The sequence below is a fragment of the Oncorhynchus clarkii genome, chromosome 8, assembly GCF_045791955.1.
Source record: "Oncorhynchus clarkii lewisi isolate Uvic-CL-2024 chromosome 8, UVic_Ocla_1.0, whole genome shotgun sequence".
In the NCBI taxonomy this organism is placed as follows: domain Eukaryota; kingdom Metazoa; phylum Chordata; class Actinopteri; order Salmoniformes; family Salmonidae; genus Oncorhynchus; species Oncorhynchus clarkii.
In genome coordinates, this window is record NC_092154.1 from 38,052,189 (window position 1) to 38,077,143 (window position 24,955).

Genomic DNA, 24,955 nt, shown 5'->3' on the forward strand with positions numbered 1-24,955 from the left:
ATACTGTACACACGCATATACACAGCACCAGTGAGGAGAGCTAACAAACCGCATTGCAGCAGGTCTGAGCTGGTCAAGCGTTGACTTCTATCATGGTTTAGACTCGCATACAGTAGCTCCATTCATGGGTATGCAGTCAAATGCTCTGTTTGGTTGGAGAGGCCAGCGGCTGCTTCGAACTGTGGTAGACAGGTGAGCAATCAACTTTCAGAGACGAATCTGTAGTCAAATACACTCACCTTCAAATGAAATTAAATGAATCGGTGAATATATACAGTGGGGCAAAAAAGTATTTAGTCAGCCACCAATTGTGCAAGTTCTCCCACTTAAAAAGATGAGAGGCCTGTAATTTTCATCATAGGACCACTTCAACTATGACAGACAAAATGAAAAAAGAAAATCCAGAAAATCACATTGAAGGATTTTTTATGAATTTATTTCTCATTTTGTCTGTCATAGTTGAAGCGTACCTATAATGAAAATTACAGGCCTCTCTCATCTTTTTTAAGTGGGAGAACTTGCACAATTGGTGGCTGACTAAATATTTTTTTGCCCCACTGTATACCCAAGGATGTCCAGCCCTCCGCCCGAAGAGCTATTGGGTCTGCAGGCTTTTGCTCCAGCCCTGCTCTAACACACCTGATTCAGTTCATCAGCTGCTCTACAGGGCTTTGGCGTTAGAGCGGGGCTGCATCAAGCGCCTGCAGACCCTGTTGCTGTCCAGGAGGACGGTAACCTTAAAGCAGTAATAGTCATGATGTAAAAATACACTTAGTAAAGTGAGTGGCCTGCAGGCCGAGGGGGGGGTGAAGATATTGGGAAGACTATATAAAGATGTTAAAGTCAGACTCTGATTTTAACGCCCACGCACACTCTTGAAGCCCTACATTTGGAGTGGTGACATCATCATCGTATTCACACTTCTTGTCCCCCTCAGCCCTCTGGGGAAGAGACTGAAGAGACAGAGGCACCACTGAGACGGAAATGAGAACTACACGCACGCACGCACACACATACACACACACACATACGCACACAACCGATTCCCACTAGACTCCTACACGGGAGCACAGAGATCATAAGATGGTATTTCATACTATTTGGTTCTGTCTGTCGGCTTATCGTCTGAAGCGCCACGTCCTCTCCAGCCATTCATTTGGGAGATAGGACTTGTGTGAATTTGGAAGCCAATTATAGGGTTTGTTATTTTGGTTAGTTGCGAGCATATGCATGGGTATTTGTGTGCGTGCGCGCTAGTGTCCAGCTCCTAGTTTGACTGATTATTCAGGCTGGTTTGTTTTAAAGATCCAATGTAGCGTGATATTACTCTGTGATACGGTCTGAAAAGGAAAGCGGGCACGGTCCCCACCGCTTGAGAATGGCTGAGAGACACACACTATGCCGACGCTTCGGAAATGCCTTCAGCATATCATAATCATATCTCATCTCTTGCCATGTGGAAAGATGTGGGAGAGCCTAGAATAGAACATAAAGGTGGAGGCATTGATGTTCCTGGGTCTTTATTGGTGAAAGTTTGAACAAATTCATCATTTTCATATCATACATTTGAAATGTTACTGTAGCTAGTATGTCTTCTGACCGCTGGCCTAAATATGGGGAGTGAATTTCAACCCCCTGGCTGTCGGCATGACGACATAGCTTTCTGACCGCTGACCAGAGGACCAAGTACTGGCTGGCTGATTTGGCTCAGTTTCTTCCAAGAGCTAGATTATGCAGTGTACAGAACACACACACGCAAACACCAAATCCACACATGCAATGATTTTCACATAACCAGGCTGGATGAATATTGTATGAGGTTGAAGCTGCTGTAAAGTCTTAGGTAGGTTAAATGGTCACATTTAGTGTGTGTGTGTGTGTGTGTGTGTGTGTGTGTGTGTGTGTGTGTGTGTGTGTGTGTGTGTGTGTGTGTGTGTGTGTGTGTGTGTGTGTGTGTGTGTGTGTGTGTGTGTGTGTGTGTGTGTGTGTGTTGGCAGATCACTTGCTAGTGCTGAGTCCCTGTCGCATTGTGTCTTTCAGGGGCTGGCTAGAGTCCCCACACAGCAGGCCGCAAATACACACACACACACACCCTGAGAATACCCATAGAGCACACACTTACATAGACTCAAACACGCTCCCTGATTCTTTGCCAGAATACCCTCACAGCAGGGGCCACACACACACACATACACTGTATCTGAGGCCCCTAGCCTCCTGATCCTCACCATACCAAATGACCTCCCTGGGAGAAAGAGCATACGGTTAGGAGAAAGGAGGAGGAGAAGGATTGAGAGGGCTGAGATAAAAAGGGAGAGTGGGGCTTAGTGACAGACCCCACAGATCCCCAGGACAGCAGCACAATTAGACCCAAACAAATCATGAGAAAACAAAAAGAGAATTACTTGACACACTGGAAAGAATGAACAAAAAAACAGAGCAAACTAGAACGCTATTTGGCCCTAAACAGAGAGTACACAGTGGCAGAATACCTGACCACTGTGACTAACCCAAACTGGAGATGTACAGACTCAGTGAGCATAGCCTTGCTATTGAAAAAGGCTGCCGTAGGCAGACCTGGCTCTCAAGAGAAGACAGGCTATGTGCCTACTGCCCACAAAAGGAGGTGGAAACTGAGCTGCACTTCCTAACCTGCCAAATGTATGACCATATTTAGAGACACATATTTTCCTCAGATTACACAGATCCACAAAGAATTTGAACACAAACCCAATTTTGATAAACCACAGTGTGCTATCACAACAGCAAGATTTGTGACCTGTTGCCATAAGAAAAGGGCAACCAGTGAACAACAAACATCATTGTAAATACAACCCATATCTATGTTTATTTATTTTCCCTTTTTTACTTTAACTATTTGCACATAATATGACATTTGAAATGTCTTATACTTTTGGAACTTTTGTGAGTGTAATGTTTAATGTAACTTGATATTTTTTATTTCACTTTTGTTTAGTATCTACTTCGCTTGCTTTGCCAATGTTAACATGTGTTTCTCATGCCAATAAAGCCCTTAAATTGAATTGATATGAGAGAGATTGAGGGGAAAGAAAGAGGGTCAAAAAGGAAGAGGACGGGGCAATGGGAGAGATCAAGGTGAGATATACAGAGAATGGATAGAGAGAGCAAGGTTGAACTGTGGAGTAAATAGGGGAAGAGATAGAGATAAGAGGAGATAAAAAAAAACCCAGAGGAAGCAGGCCTTAGAAGGGTTTAGCCGAAGGGGAAAAGAGGAGATGGCAGGGGCACAGCATGGGGCAGGGAGGAGAACAAGGAGAGACCGAGAAGGGTGGGGGGGAGGGGTTGTGTGTGTGTGTGTGTGTGTGTTGTGGTGGGAAAAATAACATTTCTCATACTTGAGTAAACATAATGTACCTTAATAGAAAATGACTCAAGTAAAAGTGAAAGTCACCCAGTAAAATACACATAGAGAAAAAGTCTAAAAGTATTTGGTTTTAAATATACTTACGTATCAAAAGTAAATGTAATTGCTAAAATATACTTACAGTGCATTTGGAAAGTGTTCATACCCCCAAGGCTCTTCCTAGAGCTGGCCACCCAGCCAAACTGAGCAATGGGGGGAGAGGGGGGGGGGGGGGCTTGGTCAGGGAGGTGAACCCGATGGTCACTCTGACAGAGCTCCAGAGTTCCTGTGTGGAGATGGTTGTCCTTCTCCCATGGTCAGTCGGAAGCCACTCTTCAGTAAAAGGCACATGACAGCCCGCTAAGAGTTAGCCAAAAGGCAACTAAAGGACTCTCAGACCTTGAGAAACAAGATTCTCTGGTCTGATGAAACCAAGATTGAACTCTTTGGCCTGAATGCCAAGCGTCACGTTTGGAGGAAACCTGGCACCATCCCTACGGGGAAGTATCATACTGGCAGCGTCATGATGTGGGGATGTTTTTCAGCGGCAGGGACTGGGACACTCCTTGGGATCGAGGGAAAGATGAACTGAGCAGAGGACAGAGATCCTTGAGGAAAACCTGCTCCAGAGCTCTCAGAATCTTGTTTCTCATGGACTGAGAGTCCTTTCGGTGCCTTTTGGCCAACTCCAAGTGGAAGGTTCTCCCATTGGGTTCTTGGTCACCTCCCTGACCAAGACCCTTCTCCTCAGATTGCTCAGTTTGCCCAGGTGGCCAGCTATATGAAGACTCTTGGTGGTTCCAAACTTCTTTCATTTAAGAATGATGGAGGCCACTGTGTTTTTGGGGACCTTCAATGCTCCAGACATTTTTTGGTACGCTTCCCCAGATCTGTGCCTCGACACAATCCTGTCTCGGAGCTCTACGGAAAATTCCTTTGATATCATGGCTTGCTCTGACATGCACTGTCAACTGTGGGACCTTCTATAGACAGGTGTGTGTGCCTTTCCAAATCATGTCCAATCAATTGAATTTACCACAGGTGGACTCCAATCACGTTGTAGAAACATCTCAAGAATAATCAATGGAAACAGGATACACAGGAAGGGGTCTGAAAACTTTCAGAATGCATTGTACATAGGCTTTCTAGTGCAGACCAGGGCTTTTGGCACCGTTAATTTGCTACACAGTAGCCGTCTGACAGAGATTGTGACCGGACTCTGGGGGTCTGGAGTAGGGTTGCAAAGAATTTTGGTAATTTTCAAGGAACATATGTAATTTTACCAGATGACATCTAGTGGCCTTTTTGGGTACTTCTGATTATCACCGTTGTCTGTAATTATCTCTGGCCTTCTGTGTGGCCTTATCATATGTAACATTAAAACAACTATGATTTTAACATACACAGAATGACAAAGCTGTAAAACCTTATCCTAAATATAAATCCTAAACTTGGTGAATACCATTGGTGTTTAATATGATAGAATGCCATAGATTACCGATAACTTTGGTCAATTACAGGTAGCCTTTCAACCGTAGATGGGAGCCAAGAGACGAACGGTGTGCGTGGTTGTGTGCGTGTTCTGCCGATGCTACTGTATACTCAGCAGGTGGGCAGCTCACCTCTCAGAGTTCCCGCCCCCTGCCTCTCCCTTTCCTCTCATTGTCACGACACGGGCACACCACAGGCTGTCAGCATCTCAGTTATCCCTCTATCTTTCCATCCCTCACTCCATCCACCGTTCTCCCCCAAATGTCGTTTCAGCAGCTGAAACGCCCCTGTGCGGATCTGTTGTCAAGGAGAGTGCACTGTCTCACAACTCTCGGTAAGACGTTTTAGCCACACGTGGATAGATGGGGAGAGAGAGAGAGGGCAAGAGAAAAAAAAAATCACCTCCCTAACGAGCTGAGAAGCGTCTCTCAGTTTGACCTCGGGGAGCAGGGGTCGAGAGGCTACCCGGCCAGATGTCATGTTCACTGGCAAAAACTAAAACGAGAGTTGCTTGTCTTGGCAATTATCCCCCTGTCCCCGGTGTATGCATGAACCTTCAGGTTGTTATAATGTGGTAAATTCTAACATATTATAACATAAACACATATGTTCAACCAATACATGATGCGTGTCCCATTACGTGTCAAGATGGTTGGCATTTACCTCAGAGCAGAGAACTGCACCATCAGCTGAATGTATGATCTAAACACATGTTCACTCAATACGTACAGTATGTTTCATATAGTCCATGTACTGGAGACGTACATGGTTGGCATTTACCTCAGGACTGAGAATCACCCATTCAGCAATACTGTAAAAGCACTATATCAGCTGGATGTACAGTATGCCTGCAAATAGTACCTTGTGGGTGTGCTGTTGCCACTCTGAATACCTCAGAACTACACTCAGCATTAAATCTATTTTTACACTCCTCTCATCTGAAGATGTTGTCACTAGTTTCCCCGCTTTAATAATCAGTCAGGGTTCTTTCGACCATCCCTTTTTTTTAATTTATTTTTTTAGTTACAATTGCAACACACATTCATATTATTTGGTAAAGCTCTCAGACATGTGTGGCCCATTTTGCAGTTCAACTGCTCTCGTAACCCTTGAAAGAAGAAGCAGTGCATTTTTTTCCCCCAGCCGTCCTATCCCAGTGTAAGCGGTATGGCGTTGATATATGATACAATGGTAGGCCTGTGGTCTGAGCCAGCATTTACTTCTCCTCGTCCCACTAAAGCCTCCCGTGCCACTTTATCCTTTTCCTCCTCTTTCCACCTCTATTTAAGAAAAAAAAACAAATCTAAACCAAAAGCACTTGGTGCTCTCACAGCCCTGGAGAAAGACGGGTAACGAGGAAAGAAGGAAAGAGAAAGAGCAGCTTTAGAAGAAAAGAGGAGAAAAAAAAGATGACAGGGAGGGAAAGATGGTAAAGGAGCGATGGACAGAGGTTGTCAGGGGAACAAGGGAGGAGAGGAGAAGGTTTGGAGTATTGATCCAGGAAAATGAGCCAGCGGTTAGAATCCTAGCTATGGAATTTCTGAGGAATGTATCTCTCTCCTTCTCTCTGGCTCTCCTGCTCTCTCTCTCCTTGCACTCTCGGTCTCTCTCATCTACTCTCCTCTCTCCTTGTCTACCTGCTGTCGAGGGCTAAGAGGCCTGGAGAAACACGTGGTGTTTTTGTACAGCCGTATGACAAGACACGCACACCCACACACAAACGACATCGTCTGCCGACAGTAGTGTGTGTGTGTGTGTGTGGAGATGAGATGCTGGTAGTGTGCTGAACACATGGTTGAGCACTGAACATGAAGAGAATAGTTATACTCACAGATATCTCACTGATCAAAATACACAAAGACACACACACACACACACACACAGGTTAATGGATGTGCCGCACTGAATTCCCACTCCTTGAGATGAGACCCAGAATTCAAATGCTGCGTTTGTAGTGCTGCTGTTGTTGAATACCCACACATTGATTTAGCATATTGATTTAGTAAAGGATTGAGGGCATGCTGTGAGTTTCGCTAGCACCGAGAGAGAAGCGCTATCTACGGGAACGGAGAAGAGAGGAGACCAGAGAGGAGGGAGAGAAAGCAAGCTGGATAAATAAGTGTAGAGAGAGAGCGAGAGAGGTGTTATTTGTGGTAATGGAGAGAGAGTGTGGGGGAGAAGGAGAGAGAAGGATGGAGATAGGGGTGTTATCTGTGGAAATGAATAGAGGGAGAAAGAGAGGCAAGCCTCGCGTGTCCATCCTTCCAAAATCCTCTCTTATGCCAGGTGTACACTACACGATTCTGGCCAGGATGTAGCTGTCCCAGACAAGTTATTGAGATCGGAGACAAACTCCCCATGTCGTTGCTGACTCGGGGTGCGCGGCCGTCACCGACGCTCGTTTAATGTGAGCGGGTCAAAGACGCAATCTAAGGGCTACCAAGCTGTCCCAGACGTCCCGACACAAAATCGGCAATGCTCTTGTAGATGTGCAACGACAACATTTGAGAACGGTGGTCAGCAATAGCCAATGAGAGCTCGCCAGAGAAGAAGCCAGTGAGATGACATTGTTTTGCGTCACCCAGAATGTGTAGACTCTTGAGCAGGAGCGATGACTACTACTAGAATGCCTTTGTACTTGCCTTCAACCAATGCCACAGTGTCAAATCGGTACAGCTCTGAAGTTCACAATTCAAAATGTTGGCTAGATATTTGAACTCCGTGTGGCAAGCGTGAACATCTGACTAAACGTTCATGGGGCTGCTATGAGCCACAGCTCGTAGCTACTACATTACATCGTATCACAGCGCGAGGGGTAGCATGGTATGGGAACGGAGGATGGCGGAAACTGAGGTTTTGTTTGAAACTGCTAGTGAGTCGAGTAGTACAGAAAGTGAGAATGAGTGGGTTTCATTGGCGAAGAAAGAGGGAAATGAGAAGTAAAGCTGTGTTATCAAATAGGACACCACTAGACTGGTTTTCGGTCGGAGTCAGGGTTATGGATCAATGCTACTTGGGAAATCCGTTTATCGTCTCCAGGAAAATCTGGAATGTGTTGGAAGAAAGTGTGGAGTCGGTGAGAGTCACACGATTTTTGTGTGTGTCTGCGGAGCAGAAGAAGCGTGTTTTAAAATATCAGAGTGGACTTTTTCCTGCAGGGATTTTCGTAGCAGGGCAGCTATCACGTGGGTTGTTTCTGGGGTGGGACATATAACTGAAGACATTGATTGAGTGGTTGGTGCACCTCGACTGACCTGTACGGTGGACGGAGAAAACAAGTTCACTTCATCCATGCTACTGTTCTTTGATGTAGAGTCTCTCCCGTCTCATATAAAGTTAGGATTCATGAGATACCCTGTAAGAGCTTTTGTGCACAAGACCCTTCAGTGTCATAAAATGTCAAAGATTTGTGTCAAGTGGGTGCAGATGGGAATAAGATTGTAGGCCAGATGAAGGGAAACGCTGCAACTGTGGAGGTGAACATGCGCCTGAATTCCTGGAGTGACCTGTTAGGGTGAAGGAGAATGAGAGTAAAGGGGTGTCCATCTTGTCTCCTGTCTGGAGGCGGTGAGGAAATTGGAAGAAATGAGTGGTGGGGAAGAAACAATGGTAGTAGAGCCACCACGACCAGTGAAGGTTTCTCATCAACTGAGGGATAGTGAAATGCTACATGTTAAAAAGGTGGACTTTGTATTATTTATCGCAATGGTCGTAAACTGTACAGAACACGCGAAGAAGAAGTCTAAGAAAATTGGAATCATTGTGAATGGCGCTGACATTTTTTGTGGTCTTTGTGATTTCACAGCCAAGAAATCCTGTCGGTGAATGTAGGCCCCATCACAGGCCCCTGAGGCTGTGAAGGGATGTATTTTGGAGTGGACTGTGATTAAAGAAGTCTGACGTGTTTTATTTTTGTATGATGTCATTTTCCCCCTTTCCCGGAATGTTTTTGTTGTTGTTGTTTCTTATTCAATTCCCCGTCCAGATGTGGGCAATAATGTACCATCCATTAACGTTGGATGCCAACCGCCTTAAACCCCATCGAAGAAGAAGACAAAGTGAAGAATCTTGTATAAGTGTGTCTGTGCCACATCGTTTAGAGTGCGCACCACTACATTGGCAACACCGACAACTAAAAAACAACAGGGAAGATGGTCTTTTAATGTGAGCGGGTCAGCGATGTTAGGATTTTGAAAGACGTGTCGTGTCCACCCGGTTTACGTGAGAAGCCTGAGCTTTTCAGGCAACCATAACCCATTTGAGAAACAATGTGCCTCTGAGCTCTCATGTGGGACATTTCTCTCCATTTTTCCCAACACAAATGGACTAATTGTTTGTCACAAACATTGCTTGAACCTAACTATCCTAGCGCTTTTTAAGTTGTGCATATTTTTGCACATGAACTTCCAACTTAGACTCAACTGCTGGGTCCTCTATCTTAACAGAAACTCGCTCACAAAATAAATCTTCTCGCCGTATGGTACCTCAAACAGAGTTTACCTTTGTCTCGTCCCTCCTCCAATCCATCCATCCCCCTTCTTTCCCTCCCCTCTCCCACACCTCACTCCTCTCTTCTCTCTCCCCCTCGCCCCCCTCTACATCTAGGTGTGGCGGAGGTGATAGTGTTAATCGGTGGTCGCCAGGCCATCGGTATGAACCAGCGGTCTCTGACGGCGGTGACGTGTTTTAACCCTCAGAACAGTAAGTGGCACCCACTGGCCAGCCTGCCATTCTACGACCGAGAGTTATTCAGCGTCATCTCAGCAGGGGACAACATCTACCTGTCAGGTAGGCTAATGATGGGGATTGCAGCAAACGCACGCACGCACGCATGGACACACAAACACACCCACTCTCACATAATGTTAACGTTGATATTCTTCCTATTATTTTAGATCTGTGTTCCTCCAGAGGTCCATCTGTTCTCTCTTCCACACTCCTACACAGAGTTAGACCTTGACATTGGACCCTGAAACGGCACTACTACGATTCGTCCTGCTGCATGTTCCCCTCTACCTCATTTCATATAAATGTAAATGTGTGTTGGGCCGGTGGACCTGGCCTATGTGTGTGTCTGTGGGGAGGCAGGCAGTCAGTGGGGAAATCAGCAGTGTACAGTAGTACTAACCATGGCTGAGGACTGTGCGTGTCCCTGCAGAGAATGAATGAAATGTCCACTCTGTTTGCTGCTTTCAAACCAAGCTACACTACATAGGCAAACATTGGCAGTAGAATGGTCTGTACTGAAGAGCTCAGTGACTTTCAACGTGGTACCGTCATCGCATGCCAACTTTCCAACAAGTCAGTTCGTCAAAATTTCTGCCCGGCTAGAGCTGCCCCGGTCAACTGTAAGTGCTGTTATTGTGAAGTGGAAACGTCTAGGTACAACAAAGGAGGTAGGCCACACGAGCTCACAGGACCTGCGGAAGTGCGTACGGTGGTAAATTTGTCTGTCCTCGCTTGCAACCGTCACTACCGAGTTCCAAACTGCCTCTGGAAGCAGCGTCAGCACAAGATCTGTTCGTCGGGAGTTAAATGAAATGGGTTTCCATGGCCGAGCAGCCGCACACAAGCCTAAGATCACCATGTGCAATCCAAGCATCTGCTGTAGTGTCGTAAAGCTCACCGCCATTGGACTCTGGAGCAGTGGAAACGAATTCTCTGGAGTGATGAATCACACTTCACCATCTGACAATCTGACGGTCAAATCTGGGTTTGGTGGATGCCAGGAGAACGCTACCTGCCGAATGCATAGTCCCTACTGTAAAGTTTGGTGGAGGAGGAATAATGGTCTAGGGCTGCTTGGTTCATGGTTCAGGCTAGGCCCTTTAGTTCCAGTAAAGGCTACAGCATCCAATGAAATTCTAGACAATTCTGTGCTTTCAACTTTGTGGCAACAGTTTGGGGATGGCCCTTTCCTGTTTCATAATGACAATGCCCCCGTCCACAAAGCGAGGTCCATACAGAAATTGTTTGTCAAGATCGTTGTGGGAGAACGTGACTGGCCTGCACAGAGCCTTGACCTCAACCCCATCGACCACCTATGGGATGAATTGGAACGCCGACTGCTAGCCAGGCCTAATCGCCTAATATCAGTGACTAACATCCCTAATGCTCTTGTGGCTGAATGGAAGCAAGCCCCTGCAGCAATGTTCCAACATCTAGTGGAAAGCCTTCCCAGAGGATTGGAGGCTGTTGAAGCAGCAAAGGAGGGACCAACTCCATATTAATGCCCATGATTTTGGAATGAGATGTTCGATGAGCAAGTGTCCACATAATGTAGGTTATGCTTGTAAAAATAAGGGGTCAATAAGTCATTCCTGAATCGGTGTAAGCTGGGGGCAAATGTAACAAGGTACCACCAAGATACCATCCCCCACTTGGTGGTACCTTGTTAGATTTGCCCCCAGCTTACAACGATTCAATAATTACTCATTGGAAACCAGTAAAAACTATCTTCAACTCAATATTTTTAACATTTGTTTCATGTATATTGAATTGTTTGCTAGAGTCTGATGTGCCTGTAGCTGACTTGTGTCTTCTGTGTGTGTTTTAAGGTGGGACAGAGTCGGGTATGACGGTAACTGATGTGTGGTGCTACATGTCTCTCTTGGACAATTGGAACCTGGTGTCTCGTATGACGGTGCCTCGCTGCAGACACAACAGTCTGGTGTACGACGGGAAACTCTATACCATTGGAGGTCTGGGCGTGTCAGGAAACCTGAACCATGTAGAGAGGTAAGAGACACTGACACACTTGAACACTTGTACAGTATATGCTACTATATGTGCCTATGGAGTGGAAACGACTGATTTAAGTGGCTTAAGCTTGTAATGCTGCTCGTGTAGCAGCAAAGGATGCTATGCTATGCTAATGAAACACGTTTGTAAAGTGCTCTGGGCTGGGAGCAGAGCGAGAAGACGAATATCCATTGTGACACAGACTAAAGTACTATTCTATTTAAGTAGGACATTTTATGTAGGCTATACTTATACTGAAGTTATTTTAGTGTCTTATATGTTACGAGGTCACATCGACTTTTACTTTTTCAATAGAGCTCCTTATGTATTGATGTCCTTGGGCAGAAGGATGGGTATTGTATGTATGTCCCTGTGTGTGCAACTGTCTCGAGCTGTAGAAAAACGTTCAACTTGAAGGACGGTTAACGTCAAACCTAATTATTAGTGGTAAAAATCCATTTATGATCGGAAATAAACTCCTTTCACGGCAGTCTAACAATGAGACTGGAAACCTCTGAGGCAATATGAAAGGCAGTGGTAAAATGGCTTCATCTTTTGCTGCTCTCAACACAGTCTCGTACTCACACACACAACTGGGGTAAAATGTCTTCATCTTTTGCTGCTCTCAGCCGGGCTGGGAAGATTAAACTGAGCAATCAAAAGAACATAACAGAACGTATTACAACAGGCCACCGCTGCTCATTACAGAATGGAGTGGCTCTCCCAAGCCCCTCTCTCTCTCTCTCAATGTGGCAGAATACACAGACACACACACACAAGAGATACCACACAGACCCACACACACTGAAGCTGTTCTCTCTCTGTGTAACAGCAGTCTCTGAAATGGATTCATCTAATTTGATATGTCCCCATAACGCTGCCATGCTGTGTCATTAAGACTGTGTCTGGCTGGAATACTGAGCTCTGTAATGGAAACACGTTTGATTCCTCTGCCTCGAGTCGCAGCTCGTAATTGCAGACCTAACATTGTCCCCAGGCTAGAGTTGCTGGCACGTAGAGCCTGGTAACAGTGTGGGACTGTTTGGGACTTAGGGGGTGTGGATTTACTGAGTGACATGATAATCAATTCAAATTCTGAGCGAATCACACCACTATGAGACGTTGCTCCAAATCGTGGCGGAAAAGTGTTTGTTGCACCACGGAGTAATAATTCCCCAGAACCCGAGGTAGAAGGACCATATAGCCGTTCATACTAATTGGTAGCTAGCGTAACTCTGTTAGCCATCCTGTAACACTGTACATTAATGTTTTCAGATAGTAAAGACATGCAGCCAATGGCAGTTTGGCAGTTTGATAATGTATGTTGTGGTTGTGCAGGACACTATCCCATTAAAAAGTACAAGCGCAGTCTTTTTCGCCCCAATGGCAATGATGCGGAATGCTACAACTACTGTAAGGCACTGGAGGAGATTGTTAGACCCATCTCTGTGGGAGATGGCTTGCCACTGGCAGTTTGCGAAAAGTGTCAAACTCTTCTTAGAAGATACTACAAAAGGCAGCTGTGAATTGGCGAGAAATGGCAGATTATTTAGAGAAAGATAGAGTAGATAGACTCATGGAATATCCACGATGGACAAGCTAACCTACTTCTCTTTGTTGCACACAAACACAAAAAAACATAATTGCCCCAACCCCCCCTAGGTGCAGCACACTTAGGGGGAGGATCTAAGGGTTGCTGTAAATGCTGATGGACTGAGAGACCAGTCAATTAAAACCGCCGGTTGTTTCGGCCGTTCTGAGGCACTCTGAAACCAGACGTTTCGATGGAGCGAGAGCCGGTTGGTGGGCGAGATTATTGCAGACCTAGCAGTGCATCTAGGCATTTGCAGCTGAACAAAGCTGCGGTGGGCATGCGTGTTTTAATGATGATGCTCAGAAACCCTCAGCCAGTCTCAATTATCAACAATTGTCAGTCAGCCTGAAACAGTCAAACGGATCTGTTGCTTTGTTACCGGGGATGAATGGAGAAGGCAGAGGTGGAGAGTCAACTAAGAGTAAGGGGTTGAACAGTGAACAGAGTGGTGTGAACTACTAATGGACTTTCCTAAACAGCAGGAGACTCAATCTGTGCATAATGTCGCAGGGTTGAGGAACATACGAAAAGTTACTTCAGTGCTGTCTTGTCTTATCTGAGTGGTTGAAGTGTGTGTGTGTGTGGACTGTGTGTGTGTGTGTGTGTGTGTGTGTGTGTGTCCATGCAGCGTGGCTTACCGGTTGTAATTGCTCCCCAGGTAGCCGAGAGCTCCTTGTCTGAAGGATATTTATACTCCCGGCGTCACATACACACACATACTCAGCAATTTACACACCCGGTGTCGTTAAGCCATTTATAGTCATTTCCTTCCAGTATGGCTGGGCCAGCTAAGCATATGGATTTCTCATCAAAACATGACAGGACTTGAACCGTTGCTCTCTAAAGACTTCTCACTGCCGTCTCACAGTCGGTCTCTCATTTGCTATCTAGCATATGAACATATGGTGGTAGAGTAGGTCTGTCTGTTGGTGGCCATCCGTCATTAAAATGGATAGAAACTGCCACACGCTGCGCTTGCAAAGTACAGTCCAGTGCATTTTGCAAACAGCTCTAGGGTTGGGGTCAATTCCATTTCAATTCCAGCCCATTCAGGAAGTAAACTGAAATCCCAATTCCAATTATGTTCAACACTTTTCAATTTAAGAAAATGTGGAATTGGAATTTGGTTTACTTTGTGGAATTGACCCCAACAGTGGTCAGCTCTCCATCCATTGACCATATTTTGGTTCTTCCCAGGATTATTGTGTAGGATGGCGTTTTGCGCAGTTTGGTTGAGTTGTCGTCAGTCTGTCTTGTCTAACTACTGTATCTGTCTATCTGTTTGATGTAGTGTTGTGTGATTTTATATAGTGGTGTGTGTGTGAGTGGCTGGTTTAGTATGCTGTATGCTCTACCAGCCCTAGCAGCCCTAGCAGCAGACTAACTGGGCCTCTGCCCTGATGCTCTGCAGCCAGAGTTGATTTGCTCCACTCAGACACTGATTGGCATGCCTGATTGAGGTTTGTTTACAGGCCTGTCTCCCAGTGTGAGTGTGAGTGTGTATGTGTGTCCATGCATGCGTGTGTGTGTCTCTACCCATCTCATTTGTCAGTCAAGACCTTAGCACCCAACCTCAGCGCCTCCACCCGCCCTGCCTCCTAATTTGTAGCCCGGGCGTCCATCTTGCTCTTGGTTTCACGGCTCCTAACCGTGAAATTCTCCTACGTTCATGATGTCCTCAATCAGTCTGTCTCAGGGCCGCTGCCCTTTTTTTATACCAGCTCAGCAGGAAACCACAGCAACAGTCTACTGTATCTGCGTCACTCACATCATATGTATTCTACACACCCCTCTCAATAGACTAGGAAGGACGCTAGTCAGTAGGAGCCGAAGACCTAAGAAGAAGTTGACAAGGTGTCTGCAACAGATAATAATCTTGAGAAAACCAAAAGACATTCTCTGGGAGTGTTTAGGGTCCGGCCTTATTTTTCACCTAGTCAAGGCAGGTGGATGACGGATGTGGATGGATAAGATGGATGACAAAGTATTCAGCACGCAGTACAACCTTAGATACCTGATTGTGAGTTACAACAGCACTATGTAGTGCACCAGCACGTTGAACTGCTAGGCAACCTTATTGCTGCGTTTGAATAATCATGATTTAATGACTTGTCAATCTCAGATGGGCTTTGTTTTATTAATGGAGCACAATGTACAGGCACGTTCCATTACCAGTACATTGAATGAAGATTATTAGATAGCAACATGTACTTAATAGGTACCTAGTCAGTTGTCCAACTGAATGTATTCAACTGAAATGTGTCTTCTGCATTTAAGCCAACTCTTCTGAAACAGAGAGGTGCGGGAGGCTGCCTTAATCCCCATCGACGTCTTTGGTGCCCGGGGAACAGCGGGTTAAACGTCAGATTTTTACCTTGTCAGCGCAGGGATTCAATCCAGCAACCTTCCGGTTACTGGCCCAATACTCTAACCACTAGGCTACCTAATACAGTGATATGGTGTGTAGTTTAACAAGCCTAGTGTCTAGACTCTAGTACAGAGTTTTCCAATATCATCCTCCGGGACCACCAGTCCAGTCATTGCACATGTTCGTTCTATTCCACCATAACGACAACTGATTCAACTTGTCAACTGATCGTCATTGCTTTTGATGAGTTGAATCAGGTGTTCTATAGAGAACAACATCCCTGAGGTAAAGAAGTGTTACTAGGCTGCATTAGAAATGTCTCTTCCCTGTAAAGTGTTGGAATGTTTTTTTGTTTTATTTATTATTTTGTTCCATTGCTGTGCTGCCCAGTGAGTTTCAATTCTGTTTTGATGAATTTGGTGAATTTCACTTTCTCCGTGTCGTGTGTGTGTGTGTGTGTGTGTGTGTGTGTGTGTGTGTGTGTGTGTGTGTGTGTGTGTGTGTGTGTGTGTGTGTGTGTGTGTGTGTGTGTGTGTGTGTGTGTGTGTGTGTGTGTGTGTGTGTGTGTGTGTGTGTGTGTGTGTGAAGGTTAAACTTTCTTGGCCTTTCACAGAGGTAAATGTTAAATGTATATTTTAACAGCATTTCATATTCATACCCCTTGCCTTATTCCACATTGTTGTTACAGCCTGAATTCAAAATGGATTAAGTAGATGTGTTTTACCCATCTACACACAATATCCCATAATGACAAAGTGAAAGCATGTTTGTAGATTTTTTTTCGCACCAAAATATCTAATTTCGTAAGTATTCACATCCCTGAGTAGGTCTCAGAGCTTTCCACACCTGGATTTTGCAACATTTGCCCATTATTTCAAGATCTAACCTAAATGGCTCCCAATCAAATAAAAAAATGCACTGTCATGTTAACAAACAACATATCTATTTGTATTTAACTACACAAGTCAGTTAAATAACAAATTCTTATTTACAATGACGACCTACCCCGACCAAACATTAACCCGGACGACGCTGGGCCAATTGTGCGCCGCCCTATGGGACTCCCAATCACGGCCGGTTGTGATACAGCCTGGCATCGAGCCGCGAGCACCAAGATGCCGCTGCGCCACTGGGGAGCCCCCCTAAAAACAGGAGAGGTCAAAGGAAAATGGACAATATGGAAAGGACCATCACAACTGTTGTCCGGGAGTTTCACCCCACTGTTTCAAGTTTGTATCCGTCAATTTTTGAAATGCTGATCACGTTGAAAGAAATAATACTTCTGCATTTCCCGCAGTGTAAACACATTGCAAATAGGCTCACCATAACTCCTCGTGAAGTTGGGTAGCTTATACTAATAAAGCCTGCTTTACAAATCGTGGGCCTCCCACACGGATGGGCATTCATATAATTCATATTTTGTCCGGTCTGGACCAACGTTGCTTGGCCCAAACATAGACGTCTATAAATTGTCATTTTAACTTTCATTCAGAACCAAAAATGAGCCTGATTTCAACGTCTAGAAAATGCGTATTTTCAACATTCGGAAAAGATGTATTTAAAACGTACGGAAATACGTATTTTCATCTTTCACTCAGAACCGAACTTCAACTTCTGGAAAATACGTATTTTAGATGTCTTTTTAATATTGTTACGGGCACTATTTTACTTTTTCAGGGTAGATTAATGATGGAATAACATTTAAAAAAACATTTTTTAGAATAAGGCTGTAATGTAGCAAAATGTGGAAAATGGCATGGGGTCTGAATACTTTCTGAATACGCTGTATGTTGTGTAGTGGTCGACCTTGCCCCTCTCTGGCCTTCTGTCTTGTCACAGTAAAAATGTCTAACTTTTCTTCTCAGAAAAACGGTTGTTGCAAACTTCTACAGTAGGTGTTTCTTTTCAGGCCAGTCTCCAGCATTGGACGAATGAGCACTGTGTAATAATCAACCTTTGTATCAATTCATATTACATGTAAATTGCACCGATTAAAAAACATTTTAAAAAATCCCCCTCTTCCATCCTCTACCCACACTCTATTCCAGAGAAGACAGTGCATTATAGTCCATATCTTTATCGTGTCTCAAACTCACATTCAGCTAGACACACACACACACACACACACACACACACACCGGTTGGAAAAGGTATTCAGGGCATTCAGCCGCCAGTCAGACCGAGAGAAAGGACATTGTGCGTGCACGTGTGTGGTGGTGTGCGTGCTTACATTCTTGTGTACGTCCGTCTTTGAATGTGTGTGTTTGATCCCTATGGTCCATTGAGGAAAAGAGTGTTAGACTGTTCACGCCTGTCCCGGTCTCCTCTGTCTCTCCTCTATAGAAGGCCCAGTCTCCACTCAGTGCAGTTGTATAGAAGCTCTACTCAGCCTGGCTGTATAGAGTGGTTGTGACAGTAATCGGCTCCATTGTCTGCCTGCTAGAGGAAGCTGTCAAGCCATTGTGAGAGATACGCCCCCACTTATTTATCCCATTCTACACACACACACAAGCTCCCATTCACCTCTAGACACACCGTTGCCCTGCAAACACATACACATACAGGTATGCATGATACATACACTCACAGATATATATACACACACACACACACACACACACACACACACTCTTCCATTTAAACACTCATACATGCACACACTTACACCGTTCATACAATGGCATGGGCACACCTCCTTTGCTGACAGCACCCATGTAACACTGAGAAAAACTGCTGCACTGCAAACCAAACCCCTCCAGCCTCTTTCCCCTGTCTCCTTTTCCTAATGTGGCATGTTGATGAGCTGTTTGCCTCTGCCTGTGTTTCGGCTTGGTGCTGGGAGGGGGGGGGTGTGTGTGTGCGGCCCTCTGTAGCCCAACGGCAGAGCTCCGTGATGAGGTAAAGTTAGTTCCAGACCCCTGCTGTGGAGGTCCCCCCCTACAGAGCTAATCCTCAACTCCCCAGGATTAACAACTTCACAACCCTGTCCCCTACTGTGCAGTCAAGGCTCTGCCTTACCGCCTTCCTGCTAATCCCCCCCACCCCCCATTTCTTTCCACTCTCTCCCCTACTTTTTACACTCCGCTTTCCCACTCAGCCCCTTCCTCGCTGTTTACTTTCTTCCACTCCCAAAACACATTCTTGCTCCATCTACCTTTTGCCCTAACCCTGTACTCTTTCTGCCCTCTTCTTCCTTCTTCCCCCTCCTCTCTCCTCTCCTTCTTCCCCCTCCTCTCTCCTCTCCTTCTTTCTCTCTTCCCTCTCTCTCTCTCTGCTGTATAAATGGGTATGAAGGCCAATTCAGCTGAAAGCCCCTTCATCCTTCACTAATTATCAACCTCTCCTCTCTCTGTCTGTATTTCCCCTCTACCCCAGATGTATGGATGTGTTTGTGACTGTAGGGTGTGTGTGTGTGTGTGTGTGTGTGTGTGTGTGTGTGTGTGTGTGTGTGTGTGTGTGTGTGTGAGTAAGTGTTTGACCTTAGGCTGTGCTTTGCCAGCTCTGTGGGGTGGCTATATGCGTCTCTGATTTAGTCTCCGGCGCCGGGAGGGAGGAAGAACGTCCCAAAAAGTGTAAGAATCATCTTTCTTTCTCTCCTCATCTCTTCCTTCATCTCTCTCTCTCTCCATCATTTCGTTGATCTTTTTACCTCTCTCGCACCCCTCTCCCTTCATCTCTCTCTTACATAGTATTGAGCTGTTGTAGTATACCTGATGGCTATATTAAAGCCAGATCATCTGAGTTATCCCTGACACACCAGCTTCCTCTTTCACAAGGAGGGCCTGAGGGGGTGTGTGTGTGTGTGTGTGTGTGTGTGTGTGTGTGTGTGTGTGTGTGAAGGCCTGAGGTTTGTGTAGGAGGGGATGATAAAACGGGGATGTCTGGGGAGGCCTGCACCGTCCCTCGTGGGGTTCCAGGCGACATCCAGAGATATAGGCATGGCTGAGATGGGTGGGTTAGGCCTCGGCCTGGGGAGAGTATTAGTGGAGGGGAGAGGGTGTGTGGAGATGAGACAGGGAGGTAATGGGTGTGTGTATGTGTGTGCTTGTGTTTTACCAGGCTAATAAACGACTAGCAGCCGGTTTTGGGTGATTTCCAGGTTTTACCAGCAGACTAATCATTTCTCTGTCTCTCTCCTCCACCTCCCTCTCTCCCCCTCTTCCCACCTTCCTCTCTCCTCTCCACCCTCTTCCTGCCTTCCTCTCTCCTCTCCACCCTCTTCCCACCTCCCTCTCTCCCACCTCTTCCCACCTCCCTCTCTCCTCTCCACCCTCTTTCCACCTCCCTCTCTCCTATCCTCTTAGCATTCTACAGATCATTAGAAACATCTCAGGGCTGTAAAGAAAGTAGAAAAGGAAAGAAGAGAAAGACCAGACTGACAGGAAGAAAGATAGAGACATTAAGCTACAGCTCACACTTCTATGCTAAAGACAAATTGTTGTTCAATATTTAGTTTATCAATAGATGATTGTGTTTCTATCTCCTGCCTTGGTATAGGCTCTGCGATTAAATAGGCTCTGATGTCGCATTCCTATCGCATAGCAACATGTCTTCTGGTCGGATGAAACAAAAATAAAACTGTTTGGCCATTAATGACCATCGTTATGTATGGAGGAAAAGGGGGATGCTTGCAAGCCGAAGAACACCATCCCAACTGTGAAGCATGGGGTGGCAGTATCATGTTGTGGGGGTGCTTTGCTGCAGGAGGGACTGGTGTACTTCAGAAAATAGATGGCATCATGAGGATGGAAAACTATGTTGATATATTGAAGCAACATCTCAAGACATCAGTCAGGAAGTTAAAGCTTGGTCTCAAATGGGCCTTCCAAATGGACAATGACCCCAAGCATACTTCCAAAGTTGTGGCAAAATGGCAACAAAGTCAAGGTATTGGAGTGGCCATCACAAAGCCCTGACCTCAATCCCATAGAACAATTGTGGGCAGAACTAATAAAGCATGTGAGCAAGGAGGCCTACAAGCTTGACTCGGTTAGACCAACTCTGTCAGGAGGAATGGGCCAAAATTCACCCAACTTATTGTGGGAAGCTAGTGGAAGGCAACCTGAAAGTTTGACCCAAGTTAAAGGAATAAATTTAGTCAAAGCTAACTATTAGAGAAATATTCTGGTATTTTTGTGTGTGTGCAAATAGAATCATCTTTTCATATTCATATCAGTATTTACTGTCGGCCTGTATCTTCAATATGTTTCACAATATTATTCAGTACATGTCATTTTACAAGTATTATGAGCATATAAGCAGTTAACACATTCATTTACATACAGCACCATACAGCACTATACTGCACCAGTCAAAAGTTTTTCTTTACTTTTACTATTTTCTAAATTGTAGAATAAGAGTGGGGACATCAAAACTATGAAATAACACATATGGAATCATGTAGTAACCAAAAAAGTGTTAAACTAATCAAAATCTATTTTATATTTGAGACAACGCTAGGCCAATTGTGCGTCACCCCAAGGACCTCCTGGTCGCGGCCGGCTGCGGCAGAGCCTGGGCTCGAACCCAGAACCCAGACCACTGCGCCACCCGGGAGGCCCAAGAGTCAGTATTTTTTTACGGTTATTACAGTGACGACAATCATTTGATTGGCCAATTACCTTTATTCAACATTCCATAACCATCACAGCCCTAGATGCAGCCATTTGCTGTTAGTGAGAAGAGCGAAAATCTATACATTTTATTTTTGGAATCTAAAATAATTGGACATAGGAATCTATGGGTTCATATTCCTAAAGTAGCCATACAACAAATTACCATGTGCATCTCCCGCTTAATTGGGCCTATAGTAGCCTAGTAAATAGATAAACTATGTATTTCAAGTTTTGCTGTATGCAACTGGTTTACAGCCTACAGGTTAATTTCACAGGTGACCAGACAGTTGATATTTTACTTTGAAGTAACAGTTGAAGTCAGAAGTTTACATACACCTTAGCCAACTACATTTTTTCTCAGTTTTTCATAATTCCTGACATTTAATCCTAGTCAAATTCCCTGTTTTATGTCAGTTAGGATCACCACTTTGTTTTAAGAATGTGAAATGTCAGAATAATAGTAGAGAATTATTTATTTCAGCTTTTATTTCTTTCATCACATTCCCAGTGGGTCAGAAGTTTACATACACTCAATTAGTATTTGGTAGCATTGCCTTTAAATTGTTTAATGAGCATATTTCCTAAAATTATTAAATAAACTTTTTTATCATTTCATCGTTCTTAAATAATGTTTTAGAGCTCAACAACATTTTACAGTCTTATAATTTCCCATTTTATACACGATGCTGAAAATGTGTGCTTAGGTTCGGTTTTGCTAACGTTCACTTCCTGGTTTTCGACCATCTTTGAATGTGTGTTTTTTATTTTAAATACTGGACTCCGACAATGAAAACCGCATGATCATTTTACTCAATGGCATTGGTTGAGATGATAAAATATGCCAAACAAAATTCTTGTTTAATTTAAAATTGGTTGTCAAAATTAGCTCAACTGCCCAGTTGAGCTGCCAGTTAAAGGGTTAAGAGTTCGTATTACCACTGAAAAGGACTCAACCACACAAATGCCCAGCCGACCCATCTTCAGTCAGCTGATGTATTTATATTTGACGTTTATTTTATTTTCATCTATTTTTTTTATCTTCATCCATGACCTTTAGTTATATGGTAATAGTGCCAGCCTAGCTGCATCTTGTTTGCCATTTGCACAAAATTCTTACTTTTCTGCTTGCAATACAATACTTCAACCACTAGAAAATGTGTGTTCGCACAAAGGACATTCTCAAGTTCAGTTTTTATAAATGTCAACTTTTGCTGGAAATCTGGTCCTAGCAGGTTTTGGGGAATATTTTGTACATGTGTGTGTTCTCATCTAGTGTGTGTGTGTGGTGTGTGTGTGCGGATTGAGAATAAGTAATTGGTGTGTGACCTACAGTGATTTTGCATGTCCTACTTGACGCCCACATCCAATTAAACTGGCATACCCTCTCTCTCTCTCTCACACACACACACACACACACACACACACACACACACACACACACACACACACACTTTGTCTCCAGTCCTCTCTTGACTGTTTCAAGGTGCCCTCTCAACAGTCTCAAATGAGTGTTATGGTTGGCGGAGGATGCCAGAGTAGCAGCAAGGGTCTGGAGTGTGCTGTCCCCCCCTCCCCCTCCCCCTACACACAGATATGGACAGACTGCGGTTTACAGGGCAGCTTGTATTATGGGTAAATCTGGGAGGGCCAGTGTAGACGGTCCGGCATTAGATGGTGACAGGGTGTGTGTGTGTGTGTGTGTGTGTGTGTGTGTGTGTGTGTGTGTGTGTGTGTGTGTGTGTGTGTGTGTGTGTGTGTGTGTGTGTGTGTGTGTGTGTGTGTGTGTGTGTGTGTGTGTGTGTGTGTGTGTGTGTGTGTGTGAGAGTCCAGGGCTGTCTCCAGCCTTTTGGGGGCCCTAAGCAACATTTGGTTGGGGGGCCCCCCACCTTGTGCAAAAAAAAACATTTTAGTGGCCTCCCTCTTGACCTTTGAGAGAAAAAATTACACTGGAAAAAAATCTAAACGCAACATGTAAAGTGTTGGTCCCATGTTTCATGAGCTGAAATAAAAAAATCCCTGATATTTTCCATATGCACAAAAAGTTTATTTCTCTCAAATGTGCACAAATGAGTTTACATCCCTATTAGTGAATATTTCTCCTTTGCCAATATAATCCATCCACCTGACAGGTCTGGCATATCAAGAAGCTGCTTAAACAACATGCTCATTACACAGGTGCACCTTGTGCTGAGGACAAAAAAAGGCCACTTTAAAATGTGCAGGTTTGTCACCCAACAAAATGCTACAGATGTCTCAAGTTTTGAGGGAGCGTGCAATTGGCATGCTGACTGCAGGAATGTCCACCAGATATATTGCCAGATAATTTAATGTTCATTAAATTCTACCATAAACTGCCTCCAAAGTTGTTTTAGAGAATTTAGTAGTATGTCCAATGGGCCTCACAACCTCAGACCACATGTAACCATGCCAGCCCAGGACCTCCACATCCGGCTTCTTGAAACACACAGGAAACTCAAGGATTGTCTGGGGGGGTGCCTTGGATTATTTCGGTCTGTAATAAAGCCCTTTTGTGGAGAAAAACAAATTCTGATTGGCTGGGCCTGGCTCCCCAGCCCAGTCATGTGAAATCCGTAGATTAGGGCCTAATACATTTAATTGACTGATTTCCTTATATGAAAAGTAAAATCTTTGAAATTGTTGGAAGTTGTGTTTATAGTTTTGTTCAGTATAGTTTTAAAGTTCATTTCCTGCAATTCTACACATTTTAACATGGGGCGGAAAGAAAAACGTTGCCATTTTTTTCCCCATGAAGTGAAGATACATTTTCTTAGTGATTTCCTGCAATGACTAATATGTTAATGTTAATATGATATCTGAATGACTCAATGGGGCCCCTGGGCACAAGCCCTGCATGCCCGGTTGGTATTTGGCCATGGTTACTACAAGTTTATACACTTGTACATTTGGTACACCTTCCTAATATTTGGTTGCAACACACCCCTCCACCCTTTCGCCCTCAGAACAGCCTCAATTCGTCGGGGCATGGACTCTCCAAGGTGTCCAATGCTTCCCACAGTTGTGTCAAGATGGCTGGGTGTCCTTTGGATGGTGGACCATTCTTGAAACACACGGGAAACTGTTGAGTGTGAAAAACCCTGCAGCGTTTCAGTTCTTGACACACTCAAACCGGTGCGCCTGGCACTTCCCAACTCATCCCGTTCAAAGGCACTTGAATCTTTCGTCTTGCCCATTCACCCTCTGAATGGCACAATTCCACAATCCATGTCTCAATTGTGTCAAGGCTTGAAAAGTATTATTTGACATGTCTCCTCCCCTTCATCTACACGGATTTGAAATGGACTTAACAATCAGGGATCATAGCTTTCACCTGGATTCACCTGGTCATTCTACAGGACCAGTCAAAGATGTGGACACACCTACTCATTCCAGGGTTTTTCTTTACTTTTACTATTTTCGACATTGTAAAAAGTAGTGAAGACATCAAAACTATGAAATGACACATATGGAATCATGTAGTAACCAAAAAAGTGTTGTAAACAAATATTTTATATTTGGCCACCCTTTGCCTTGATGACAGCTTTGCACACTCTTGTCATTCTCTCAACCAGTTTCTGACTCTTAGTGACTCGATCAGAAGAACAGGAGGAGGGGAAAACACATCCAAGATAGTGATATGACACCCGTCTGTTTTAGGTACCTGCCTGATGTATTGGAAATAAATATTACCTACTGAATAGACTCTCAGCGATAGGGCTACTGCCATTCTTTGATCCTGTTGG

The 24,955-nt window shown here is 44.6% G+C and overlaps 1 protein-coding gene across 2 annotated transcripts in view; it reads left to right on the plus strand.

Annotated features, from left to right (window-relative positions):
- Positions 1-24,955, plus strand: part of LOC139415376 (kelch-like protein 29) — a 341,932-nt gene that overhangs the window by 286,657 nt on the left and 30,320 nt on the right. For both annotated transcript variants that reach the window (XM_071163482.1, XM_071163481.1), the window contains exons 11-12: positions 9,482-9,664; positions 11,434-11,614. In XM_071163482.1, coding sequence (XP_071019583.1) covers positions 9,482-9,664; positions 11,434-11,614 — 364 coding nt within the window. The remainder of the gene's footprint in view (positions 1-9,481; positions 9,665-11,433; positions 11,615-24,955) is intronic.